At 47.2% G+C, this 12,821-nt stretch overlaps 1 protein-coding gene across 5 annotated transcripts in view; it reads left to right on the top strand.

Moving 5' to 3' along the window:
• CMTR1 (cap methyltransferase 1) overlaps window positions 1-12,821 on the top strand; it is a 44,708-nt gene that overhangs the window by 29,882 nt on the left and 2,005 nt on the right. For 3 of the 5 annotated variants that reach the window (XR_004902733.1, XM_028508839.2, XM_036024054.1), the window contains 10 exons: window positions 3,973-4,029; window positions 4,779-4,836; window positions 5,563-5,631; window positions 6,590-6,721; window positions 7,709-7,831; window positions 8,484-8,575; window positions 9,425-9,493; window positions 10,779-10,826; window positions 11,681-11,793; window positions 12,410-12,518. Coding sequence is in view for 4 of the 5 variants with exons in the window: in XM_028508839.2 (XP_028364640.1) it covers window positions 3,973-4,029; window positions 4,779-4,836; window positions 5,563-5,631; window positions 6,590-6,721; window positions 7,709-7,831; window positions 8,484-8,575; window positions 9,425-9,493; window positions 10,779-10,826; window positions 11,681-11,793; window positions 12,410-12,518 (870 nt within the window). In the remaining variant the exon portion in view is untranslated. The remainder of the gene's footprint in view (window positions 1-3,972; window positions 4,030-4,778; window positions 4,837-5,562; window positions 5,632-6,589; window positions 6,722-7,708; window positions 7,832-8,483; window positions 8,576-9,424; window positions 9,494-10,778; window positions 10,827-11,680; window positions 11,794-12,409; window positions 12,519-12,821) is intronic. The other 2 variants (XM_036024056.1, XM_036024055.1) reach the window with 2 other exon arrangements.

Raw genomic sequence — 12,821 nt, forward strand, 5'->3', positions numbered from 1 at the left:
GTGATGAGAGCACACGCCCCAGCCTTGTTCCTGGTTTTAAGTGTGAAATGTTTACCCATTAAATATGGTGTTAGCTGGAGGTTTTCATAGATATCTTTTATCAGGTTGACAAAGTTTTCTTCTATTCCTTGTTTGCTGAGAGTTTTTACCATGCCTAGATGTTTAATTTTGTCAAATACTTTTTATGTATCTATAGAAATTACTTTTATTTCATTTATAGTGAATTACTTTGATGATTTCCAAATGGCAAACAGATCTTGCATTTTTAGATTAAGTCAAGTTGATCATAAGTTACACTCTCATATGTTGCTAGAGTTGATTTATTATATATTATTAATGATTTTTGTGTCTATGTTCATAAGGGATATTAGTCTCTAAATCTGTATTCTTTTGAAGTTCTTGTCTGGTTTAAATATATATGTATATTTAAGTGCTATATATTTCTCTTTATAATCCTGTAATTCATACATAAATATATGAAAAGAAAAAGAGTCTAAAATCAAGAAGCTAGAAAAAGAAAAGCAAATTGAGCCCAAATTAAGAAGCATAAAGGAATTAGCCTTGACCACTGTGACTGGGTTGGGTGCCATCTTGCAAAGCTAAAGGTTTTTGGTTCAGTTCCCAGGGGGGGCACATGCCTGGGTTGTGGACCAGGTGCCTGGTTGGGGTGCGTGCGAGAGGCAACTGATCGCTGTTTTTCTCTCCTACATTGATGTTTCTCTCCCTCTCTTTCTCCCTCCCTTCCCCTCTCTCTAAAAATAAATAACTATGTTTTTTAAAAAGGAATTAATAATTTTCTTTTATTTAATCAATCATTTATAGCATTTACATATATCTATATTGAATTTTCCTTTAAGGACTGCTAATCTGAGTGTCCCACATTTTGATATCTTTTCTCATCATTACAGTATTCAAAATATTTTTAAAATTTTCCTTATAATTTGTTCTTTGATTTAATGGATTATGTACATGTGTGATATTTAATATCCAGATATTTTGGGATTTCTAAGATATACTCTGTATGATTTTCATCCTTTGAAATGTATTGAAACTTTTTTTCTGGCCTATCATATGATCTATCTTGGTGAATATTCCAACTGCTATTGTTGAGTATAGTGTTTTATGAAGGTTAATGTTGTCAAGTTGGTTCATAGTGATTTTTAAATTTTACATATCTTAACTGATATTGACTACTTCTGTTGGTAGCTAAAAGAAGGCTGTTAAAATGATTTGTCTATTTTTTTAGTTTTATTAGTTTTCCTTATATATTTGGGGTCCTTGTTATTAGCAGGCACACATACATTTAAGGCTATTTTGTCATCTTAAAGAAATGACCTCCTGTCAGTGTAGCGTGTCCTTCCATATCTCTAGTATACCCTTAGTCTACTTGTCTGATAGCAGTGTGGCCACATCATCTTTCTTTTGTTCAGTATTTACGTGGTTTATGTCCTTTTATGTCCTTTTCATGTCCTTTTATTTTCATCTTGCGTTTGTGTTTGTAAATAACATATGGTTGGGCCTTGACTGGTGTGGCTTGGTGGGTTGGGCATTATCCCATGAACCAAAAGGTCACTGGTTCTATTCCCTGTCAGGGCACATGCCTAGGTTGTGGGCCAGGTCCCTGGTTGGGTGCATGTTAGGGGCAACTGTTTGATGTTTTTCTCCCTCTCTTTCTCCCTTCCTTCCTCTCCCTTCTCTGAAAATAAATAAATAAAATCATTTAAATAAGTAACATATGGTAGGTCTTACCTTTTTTATCTAGTGTGACAGTCTTGCTTTCTTTTTTTAATCCTCACCTGAGGATATGTGTATTGATTTTATGGAGGCTGGGGGGAAGATATCAATCGTTTGCTTCCCTTATGTGCCCTGACTGGGGATCGAACCTGAAATCTTTTGGTTGGACACTCCAACCAGCCGAGCCACCTGGCCAGGACCAGTCTCCACCTTTTAATTGGGGTGTTCGGTACTTTTACATGGACTGCAGTTGTTGATATGTTTGGGTTTAAATCCTTTGTCTTGGTTGTTGATTTCTGTTTATCCTGCCTTCTGTTTCTCTGTTACTTTTTGGGGAAGCAAACTAAGTATTTTTAGCAGTATTTCTTTTTATCTTCTTGGGGTTTTTTCTTTTAATGCTCTTTGTATGTTATGTTTCAGTTGTTAACTCTAGAGATTACAGTATGTGTCTTTAATTTATCATAGCTTCTTCAAAAAGTGTTCTGCTTCATGAACAATGTAAGAACCTCACCAGATGTAAACATGCTTTTGTAATCCTCCTTTTTTTGTGCTCTTGTTTCATAGAAAAATCTTACTTTACATTGCCTTTTTTAACAATCTATAGTCTTTTATTTTTTATTTAAAAAAATTTTTATTGATTTGAGAAGGAGAAACATCAATTTTATTGTTCCACTTACTCATGCACTCGTTGGTTGATTCCTGTACGTGCTCTCACCAAGGGTCGAACCCACAACCTTGCTGTATCAGGATAACGCTCTAACCAACTGAGCCACCCGGCCAGTCTAACAGTCTTTCAAAGAGATTTAAAGATACATATGTGTGTGAGTATTTATTTATTTTTAAAGGTTTCTTGATATTTACTGACATACCCTTTTTGGTGTTCTGCATTACTTCCTGCAGAACCAGGAGTCATTTCTCTTCACCCTAAAGGATTTCTTTTAGCCTGTGTTTGTAGTGCAGTCTGCTGGAGACTAACTCCCTCAGCTTTTGTCTTTTGAAAAATGTTTTTTTTTTTTACCTTTCACTTTTGAAGGATATTTTCATTGGATAGAGATTTCGAAGTTGGTATTACTTTTCTTTCAGCACTTTAAAGATACTGTTCTCTGCTTTCCTTGGTTTTTGATGAGAAGTCAGCCAATAGTCTTGCCATTGTTTCCCTGTGCATCTGTTGCATTTATGCTTTTCTCCTTATCTTTTGTGTCCAGCATGTTGACCCTGATGTGTTTTGTGTTTGTATATGGTTTCTTTTTTTAATTATGGATTCTGCTTGGGGTTGGTTTTTTCACCTTGGGTCTGTAGATTGACATCATTCATCAGTTTGGGGAAATTCTTAGTTATTATGTTGTCATTATATATGTCCTTTCTTTCCTCTGCTTCTGAGATTCTAGTTATATTTGCATTACACTGCTTGTTATTGTCCACAGAGCTCACATGCTTTGTTACAGTTTTCACTTTTTTCTCTGTTTCGGTTTGAGTTTTTGTCTATCCTCAAGTTCACTGATTCTTTCCTCTACTGTGTTCAGTCTGCTGGTGAGCCCATCAAAATCATTCTTTATCTCTAACATCCTATTTCTCAAGTCTATAATTTTAGTTGCTTTAAAAAATATAGTTTATATATTTCTGTTGATATTCTCTGTCTGTTTATGCATGTTGTACACCTTTTCCAGTAGATCCTTTGACGTGTTTTTCAGTTGTTGTAAAGGCCCTGTCTGATAATTTCAACATTTGGACCATCTCTGGGTCTTGCTCCATCGCACTTTTTTCTCTCTTGTCAGTGGGTCACCTTTTCTTGCTCTATCACGAGTTTCATGTTTTTATTAAACTCCAGACAGTGTATATACAAGAAAAATGGAGACCAGAATAAAAAGGGCAGCTGTTAGTGTAGGCGGGTTAAGTCACTTTAGTCTGTGAATTAGGTCTGTGCTCTGTTGTTGCTTTATTTAGAATCAACTCACCACTGCTCTCACGCTGGTAAGGATGGGACCAGAACCATCCTTTCCGCAGGACTTGTAGCAGCACCCGAGTGTGTGAAGAGTCTGATTCATTTCTCTATTTTACCGCCAGCCTTCAGCAGGCCCACGGAGCTGTACTTTGAGGTGTGGTTGAGGGGGTTCTTTTTCAACTCTTCAGCCTCTCCCCTAAATATAGATGGTCATTGCTCCTGCTAAACTTCTCTGTCCTGATGTCTTTTGGCTGTATTTTTTGGTAATCCTTCTGAGATTTTTTTTTTTCTTCTAGACACTGTAGTCTGCAGATCAAAGCTCTGGCCAAAATCCATGCCTTTGTTCAAGACACGTGAGTCTTGCCCATATTCTAGAATTCCCCTACTTCAAGGGAGGATCTCTTCATTTTGCTCCTCCCCCTGAGCTCTTTATTTCATTTCAACAAACATTTAAAAATTTGTACTCTTTTATCTCCTGCTCTGCTGTGGTTTGTGAAGGATGCCAGAGAAACGTATGGCATGAACCTTGCCCTCAAAGGCTTTATGATGTCTTTGGGAAGATAAGATTCTAGGAAGAGGATATAGGAATAGTTATTAAGGGTGTATTGGAGAGTGTAGAATACATCACTCAGGAGACACAGAATAAAGAGTGGTCAGAGAGGAAAAGCAGGACTGGTTAGGGAAAACCTCTAGTAGCGGCAAGCATAAGCTAATTCAGCTTTCTACGGCACAGTGATATCCACCAGGATGGATTTACTGGGGCCTGTGTCAGCAGAGGAGCCAGGATGTACCCATGGGTTATTGGAGGAAGGGTGTGTGGGAAGCCCAGGTAGGCATCCAGGTGGTCAGGTGGGGAGTCTCCTTTCCCTTTGTGGCGGTGAGGGAAGGTCACCCCTTTTTGTGTGCATCCGAACTCCCGTCTGCAGGAGGCAGAGCCATGTGAGTGTGATAAGCTCCCTGGGCTGATGGTAGCACGGCCTCCGTGTGTGCACACACGTTTATGCACGTGGGCTTCTTCTCTCTGGGGTTCTGAGGGGTGCGCAGACGCACACTCCTTGTACCTCATGGAGGTTTTAATTACTTGCTGGCTTCATTTTCCCAGGACCTTGAGTGAGCCTCGGCAGGCAGAGATCCGGAAACAGTGCCTTCGTCTTTGGGAGGTGAGCATCTCGCCCCTAGTCCATTGTTGCTCCATGGCAGGGAGGCTGTAGAGAAGAATAGGTTTGACTCCCAAGCATTTCACCTTAATGTCTCCTACAGAACAGAACACATCTGCCTTCTCTCACAGCATTCCAGAGCTGGAAGCCTCAGCATTGTGGCTTTTACCTCCTTGGCCCTTTCACTGCCAGTTTGGCCCCGCAGCTGGGTCATAAAGGCCAAGAGTGGTGGAGGAATAGGTATCATTTCACTACTGGTCGTCCTAAGTGGACAGCCAGCAGAGAAAGGGAAGTGGCACATGGGGTGTGCTACCACAGGGCCTGAAAGGGAGCAGTGACTGCACTGTCCTCCTCTATGCCCCTCTTTGTGGCCTCCTGTGCTCCATGCTGCTTCCTCTTCCCCACTCCTCCGACCCATCCCCTTGCCTACATAGACTAACTCAGCCTTGGTCAAAAGTACATTTGAGCCTTAGCTGGTGAGGCTCAGTGGATTGAGTCTGGCCTATGAATCAAAGTGTTGCCGGTTCAATTCCTAGTCAGGACACATGCCTGGGTTGCAGGCCAGGTCCCTGGTAGAGGGGTGCAACAGAGGCCACCACACATTGATGTTTCTTTCCCTCTCTTTTTCTTTCCCCTCCCCTCTGTCTAAATATATATAAATAAAATCTTTTAAAAATACTTTTAAAAAAGTACATTTGAAAATCAAAGCTCTTTGCTATCTGTTTTCAGATCCCAGACCAGGCTCGAGTTGCTCCTTCTTCCTCAGACCCGAAATCTAAGTTCTTTGAGCTAATTCAGGTAAGTGTGGTATCTAGTGAGAATAAAAAGTTAGAGAGGCCTACATCTAGATGTGGAAAGTATCAGTGAGACCCCAGATGCCTGGCCTCCAAAGGGTTTGTGCAGGCACCCCCTGGGCGCCAAGGGGCCAGGCGGAGGGGTAACCTGCAGCGTAGGGTGTTGAGTTCCCCAGGAGCCCATCAGGCTGTCTAAAGACTTTTGTCCTGAGATGGGCTGTGCTCAGCATTCCCGCCGCCCAAAGGATGGTGCAGACTGTCACTCTCCGGCAGATGTAGGATTCTGTGAGATTTGCCTGCAGGGGAGACATTAAATGTGGGGTGATCTTTGTCTGGGGAGCTGGGCAGAGGGCCAAGAGGGCTGCCAGGAGAACTTTGCAATGGGTCTGGCCTAACCCTAGGCTCCCAGACCTGTTTCTGGTAAGTTGGTCCTTGGATTTCTTCTGCCTTGCTTCTTTCCTACCACCCGACTTCCAGCTCTTCCCTGGGTTTCATTTAAATCTGGCCCAATCATGGGCCATTGTGCTGGTTTTGAGAATGAGTTTGAAGCCTCAGAAGAATAGCATGTGTCCATTTTTCTGAATGGGGTGGAGCTATCACTTAACTGCTCTCACATCAGCTGCTGGTGAGTCCTTGCCTTCAGTCTTATTGAAGGGTTGGCTTTTATATTCTGGTGACATTTGCTTATATAACCTCAGGTAAATCGGACTGTACTGGGAGACTTGGTGTTGTTTCCTTTCCCAGCCTCCCCTAACAGGTCCTAAAGGAACACTCCAGGCAGATGGAATTAGCTCCCAGTGAGTGCTTGGTTAGGGAGAGCAGGGGTGCAGGGGATGGTTCAGAGAGCAAGTGCTTCCTGTCCTTACCTCTCCTAGCCTGCCCTCTCCCTTGTATAGGCACCCATACTGAGTGCTTGTCCCTTCCCCCAACCCAGCCGTGTTTTCTCTGACCCGGGGCTGCAGGGCACTGAGATTGACATCTTCAGCTATAAGCCCACGCTGCTCACCTCCAAAACCTTGGAGAAGATCCGCCCAGTGCTCGACTACCGCTGCATGGTGTCTGGCAGTGAGCAGAAGTTCCTCCTTGGCCTGGGGGTAAGTCTGCAGCTGGCTTCCTACCCAGTGAGGGGTGGCGGAGCCTTGCCTTTGGTCTGAGAATCTAGACAGCTGCCTGCCAGACTCAGTGTATGTTCTCTTGGCACCGAGGAGTTGGGGCTTTGACCCCAAGGAAGGTATTTCTTGAAACTCCTTTCTCCCTCTGAGTTAGCCAGATGTTTTCCTTCTTTTTTTTATTTATGTATTTGCTTATTCATCTCTGTGCATTGCTAAAGGGAATACTGCCTCTTTTCTTGTAATAAGGAACTTCCAAGGCTAGTAGGATGGTCAGCGGGCTAATCTGGCTTGGGCCCATGTACCCATTTCTTTGCAATGCCAGCGGCACCCCATTTCATCACTTCTGGCAAAGCCACTACCTGTCCCCAACTCTGGGGCCCTAGGAATCTAAAACGAGCTGAAGGAAGGAAAGCCTTGGCAGTTCTGTATGTTGCTCGATTGGGTCATCTCTGTGCATCAAGGGCCCTGGTGGGCCTGCTGGGTATTTTTTAGCTGCTGATTTAGTTTTTGATGAGGGATAATTGCCCTTTCTTTCCGCTCTGACTTGTCTTTCTACATAATTTTGTCTCTGCTTCTTCACTTTCCCTGTGTCCTCTCACACTTTCTCTCTCTCCTCCTCTGCTTTCTGGATCCTTTCCCAAACCCACCTCAGTCTAAGGGGGGTATACGCTAAGCTGGATCTTTTCTTGAGGGCCACTATTTATGAACCTTGGCTTTTTGAATGCTGCCCTGGGTCTGTTGCCTACATCAGGACTGAGTCAGTCGCTGCTTGTCTCCTGCTGAAGCTGTGGAAGACAACACTGTCTTATCGCCGAAGGATATAACCGACTGGTCTCGCCTAGACGTTTTCTTCCGACATTTCACAGGCCTATAAGCTTGTAGCCACCAACTAAAAGCCCTTTTAAGAACTGAACCTCTGATCCCTCAGTCTCCATGCCTGCCTGACCCAGCCTTTCTCTCTGCCCTTAGAAGTCACAGATCTACACGTGGGATGGCCGCCAGTCAGACCGCTGGGTCAAGCTGGACCTGAAGACAGAGCTACCCCGGGACACTCTGCTCTCTGTGGAGATTGTCCATGAGCTGAAAGGGGAGGTCAGAGGTGGTTCTGCTCATGTGTCCTGCCCCTGCCAGCCAGGAACCTGGGGCACAGCTGAGTCTGGCCCTTTTCTCCCTGAGTTAACTGGGTTACATTGTATGTGGTGCTTGATAGGCCCAGGGCCAGGGTACGGCTTGGTAATTAGTCGTTGAGCAGCTGCCATGGCATATTCAGGTAGGAAGGACCACAGTCTTCCTATGTGAAGGAGGGGACCTCTGCCATCTCTATGCATCAAGGGCCCTGGTGGACTTACTAGGTATTTTTTAGCTGCTGATTTAGTTTTTGACCAGAGATCCCTTGGGAAAGAAGCAACCTTCTCACTAGCTTTGGATGTTAACAGCCATACAGAGGACCCTTAGAACAGTCAGTGGGAAAATCTGGCAATCGTGGGAGGTCAGGCCCTTGGCTGGAGCACCATGGCAGCAGCTTCACTGGGTCTGAGATTCAAGGAGGCTCAATACCCAGAGCCTCAGATCTCTGCCTGCTCAGAAGCCTGGGCCAGGCTGGTGCTGAGAATTCAGCAAGGAGGGGGACAAGAGAAATACCCTGTGTTTAGAGCCAGTCCCTGTCCCAGCTGTAGGCAGAAAGGTGGGCAGAGTGGTCCCAGGCCAGTGCCTGGCGGGGTGGGCAGTGTACTTGTCCTTCTAGGGGAAGGCCCAGCGAAAAATTAGTGCGATCCACATCCTTGATGTCCTCGTGCTGAATGGCAGCGACGTGCGGGAGCAGCACTTTAACCAGAGGTCTGACCTGGGCCCTGGGGGAGGGACCTGGGGTGGGCCAGGGTACCTCTGTGGCAGCAGGCCCCGAGGCTTTGCCACTTACCCAGGCCTGTGCTTAAGGACATCCTTAGAATTTTCCTTCTCCACCCATGGGCTGGTTTCAAGGGTGAGAAATTGGTGTTGGCACTTCAGACTTTGCTTAAGCCTTGCTGGTCATAGATTACCAGCACAGTCCTGTTTTGCTACAGCTGTTCAGATGACAGGTGATATTTGTGTTAAGGTTGAGAAAGAGGATCACTGTATAGGGAGGAGGGTCTTCTTGGAAGAACATGTCTCATGCTTGGGTGGTCCCATTTAAGTTGGTTCATCTGGGCCCCACAATTCCCATAGAGCCACTTCTGTTGGAGGGTGCACACCTGATCAGTTGTGAAAAAGGAGGAAGGGCAAAAAGGAGGGACATCTTGTAGTGCCATGATGCTGACATCGCTCCTAAGTTGGGTCGTCGGAGTGAGTGTGCTGTGGTGTCTGTGGTTTGGGGTGATGGAGCAGACATTTACAGTAGGGATGACACTGGAGTTCTGGAGGAGGGGCCTGAATGCAGCTGCAGGCACACTTTGGGAGAACCAGCCAAGCTATAGCAAAGTCAGAGATCGGAATCCAGAGAGGGAGTGCGTGTAGAGAAAGACATTAGTGGGAAAGGGTAGGGTAAGTCTCCTGGGGCACAGGAGCGCTGCCTCTTGGAGCAGTTGACTGCTGCTTGCCGCAGTCAGGAGTGTTCTCGAATTGGTGCTGTGAGAGTGCCCTGGGGTGGGCAGGGGTGCTGGTGGAGGCACCCTTGCTTGTGTCTGAGTGATTCCCTTTGGATTGTAGAATTCAGCTCGCTGAGAAATTTGTGAAAGCTGTTTCCAAGCCTAGTCGGCCCGACATGAATCCCATCAGGTAAACATATCATCTCCTTCCCAAATCCCCATCCCCTTTGCTTCTTTCTGGCCAGTGTCTCCTTCCTCATCCTGTGGGGGAGACCAGGTGAATTTGGTGTTAGAGATGACTGCCCTTGATGAGTGACTTATTTGGGGTGCTAGGCAGATGGCTTCTTCACCCCAGAGTAACTCCCCATCCTGACTGTCACGATGGGCTAACTTCCACAGGAGAGTCATTCCTAGTGGCTAAGACATGCTTCTGAGAGCTCACACACCTCTGCAGGTCACACGCTCACACTTGAGTATCATCAGCTTGTCACCTGGCATTTCCATTTTTTTTTCCCAATGAGAAAGGGTCCTGAGGGGATGGGAGTTTTTGAACATGGAAAAGAGAAGGATGGTTTGAGGGAGTGGATCTCTGATGCTCGGAAGAAGGCCAGGGTTTGCTGCCACGTTGGGCTGTGTGAAGGTTCGGGGGCCTGAGGGAGGAGGGGAGGGGAGGGGAGGACAGTCAGGGAGCAGACAGACAGACAGTAGACTTTCCAGGGCTGGGCGAGGTCTGAAGTTATTACCTCAGGTTTCATATGTCTGAGACTGAGATGTCTATATTTTATCAAAATCATTTGTATTCTTTTTAATGTAAATTTAGTTAAAATTAAATCCAGTACTGAAAATGTACTTTATAGATGCCTTCTGAAAGTCTAAAAGCAATTTCTTCTTGTGCTTGCAAATGTCCTGTCTGCCTGGCCCTGAGAGACAGCTCCCGGAAACTCCGCCTGTGGTCTGGTTGCTGGGTCTCTGGGGACCCTCCCAGTGGCAGTTCCCAGGGCATGTTCAAGGGCCCCAGAGGTGGAGGGCAGGGCATTAAACAGGAGCCCTGCATCCTGGTTAGGAGTCCCCCTACCCTCTATGGTAACAGACCTATTAGGACTATTTGGAAGTAACTCTACTGCAAAAAATGCCTAAAACCCACGTAGTCAGATGTGGCCAAGATGCTGGACCTTGGTGTTCTGGCCTCTGGCAACAGTGATGACCACTGGGGTGGGGTGCTGGCAGAGCCACCTGTGCCCGCCAGCCCTTCCGGACTCACTCCGGTCTTCCCTAACCGCAGTTGCTCTCCCCAATTGCCCTTGGTGGCCCCAGGGGACTCTTGGCAGCTCTGACACCTAGGGTTTGTCTGTGTAGTATGGCAGGCTGGGGGGCAGAGGGCAAGGACCGGCATAGCCTCCCACCTATCAGTTGCTGCCTGGACAAGAATGTCCCCCCAGGAAGTCCTTGTCCTCTTTCCGTCCCTCTCCCTGCAGGGTGAAGGAGGTGTACAGGCTGGAGGAAATGGAGAAGATTTTTGTCAGGTGAGTGACTCAACCAGGGCAGCTCAGGGTTTGAGAGGAATTAAGATGGGGGCCATCAGTGTCCAGGATTCGCTGTTTTTTTTCTGTAGAGGTTTGTTGGGGTGGGCGGTAAGCTGCCTTTACCCCCAACCTCCCTTGCCTTATGCAGCGAGGTTCCACTGCAGCCAAGGGCCCCCCGGCCGAGAGCTGATTCAGCACCCTGTCAGAGGGGAGCAGGCTGGTGTGCGTCAGGCAGAAATACGGGCTCATTGATGCTGTAATAGTTACGATTGTCCCTGCGAGGGGCCAAGCAGCAAGCTGCTTGAAACACTATAAATCCCAGCTCCTGGTGCTGACAGAGAGATTGAGCCTGGAGGGTTAGGGGGCATAACTGCCTCTTCGGATTCTTAGCCGTGTGTGGGGGGTGGCTGGGATCTGTGGGTCCCTTCTAGGCCTGCACTGCTGCGGCCTCTATTCTCAGTGCTCTCATATTAACTCTTTGTTGGTCATGGTGATGCCATGGGTGGTGGGCTAAAGACCCAGTGGTACCCAGAGGCACTCAGGTCTTACCCTTGCCCTTACTGGTGTCACCCTGAAACACAACAATAGCAGTGTATCACAGACGTCTGTTACTCCCCTGCCTCCATTACTGTGTTGGGAGTTCAGAGTGCTGAGCCTCAGCACAGCACTCACTCACTTGCAGTGTGGCGTGGAGCAGTTCGCTCATGTCTCTGCCTCAGTTTCTTACGTCGAACTGCTAGTACTTCGGTTGCTGTGATTTTGATAATAGCAAGAGGCTATAATGTTAGGGCTTTCTCTCTCTCTGTCATGCATGCACTCACACTTCCTGTTGCACACCTACTTGGGGAAATCAGGTTAGAGATGAAGATCATCAAGGGCTCCAGTGGCACACCGAAGCTCAGCTACACAGGGCGGGACGACCGGCACTTTGTGCCCACTGGCCTCTACATCGTCAGGACCGTGAATGGTGGGTGATAAGTGACTGTTCTCTGTCCTTGTCCCTCAGTCAGAGTGATTGGCCCAGACCCTGCCTAAGCCAGAGCTAAGGGTTCTCTACGAATATGGGTAGCAGCCAGGCTGGCATTTCTTTGAGATGCTCGGGGGTCGGGGTGGGGGGGCAGTTGTGTGCCCTGAGCCTGTTCTATTCTTTGGCAATTAGGTTGGGGGTGGGGGGAGGAGCCCCACTCATCCATGCACTCGGTGTCCTCATGGCAGGAAGAGGATTTCTCAGCAAGCAGCTGCAGATTCAGAAAGTCAGTCTCGGACAGTTGCACCCCCTGTAGAATCCCCTTCAGAGCCCCCTTCTGGTTAACAGAGTTGTGCTCCCTCTGCCAGGGTCCGAGTTGTTGCCCTGACGCAGGTTGGCAGGATCAGGTGGGGTTGTTAATTAACGTAGTCATTCTTCCGGAGCCCCTTTGGGCTGGTAGTGAAATCTGCGTCCTCACAGGCCGGTCTCTGCCTGTGCTTTGGGGGAGGGGGGTGGAAGAACAGGAGTGGAGGAAGGCACGCCCCTGCTTTGGCCTGACCTACTCCTTTATGGGTTTGTGTCTTCTCTGGGCTGCTTCTCCTCTTCCTGCTGTCAGAGCCATGGACTATGAGAATCAGCAAAAGCTTTAAGAGGAAATTCTTCTACAACAAGAAAACTGGAACCTCTACCTATGAGCTCCCTCCAGACTCCATTGCCCCATTTCAGTAAGTAGCCCTCCTCCAAGCCTGTCTGTGCAGGGGCTCCCCTGAGCAAGGCCAGGGTCCTCCCCACAAGGGTGCAGAGGGCCCCCTCCAGGGCGTGGCTGGATCTGGGTAGTAAGCAAGCTCACTTAAGAGGAGTGACGCCAGGACCTGCTGTGACGGTTGGGAGTCCTGGGTGGGAAGGGCCCCACTTAGGCAGGGCATCGGACCCATGGATCAGCTTACGTAAGGCTGGCCCAGTGGTGGGAACGGGGCTGAATACCACTGCACTACCTCTCAAAAACCCAGTGTCCCAGTGCCTTTCTC

This window comes from Phyllostomus discolor, chromosome 4 (genome assembly GCF_004126475.2).
Source record: "Phyllostomus discolor isolate MPI-MPIP mPhyDis1 chromosome 4, mPhyDis1.pri.v3, whole genome shotgun sequence".
NCBI lineage: Eukaryota > Metazoa > Chordata > Mammalia > Chiroptera > Phyllostomidae > Phyllostomus > Phyllostomus discolor.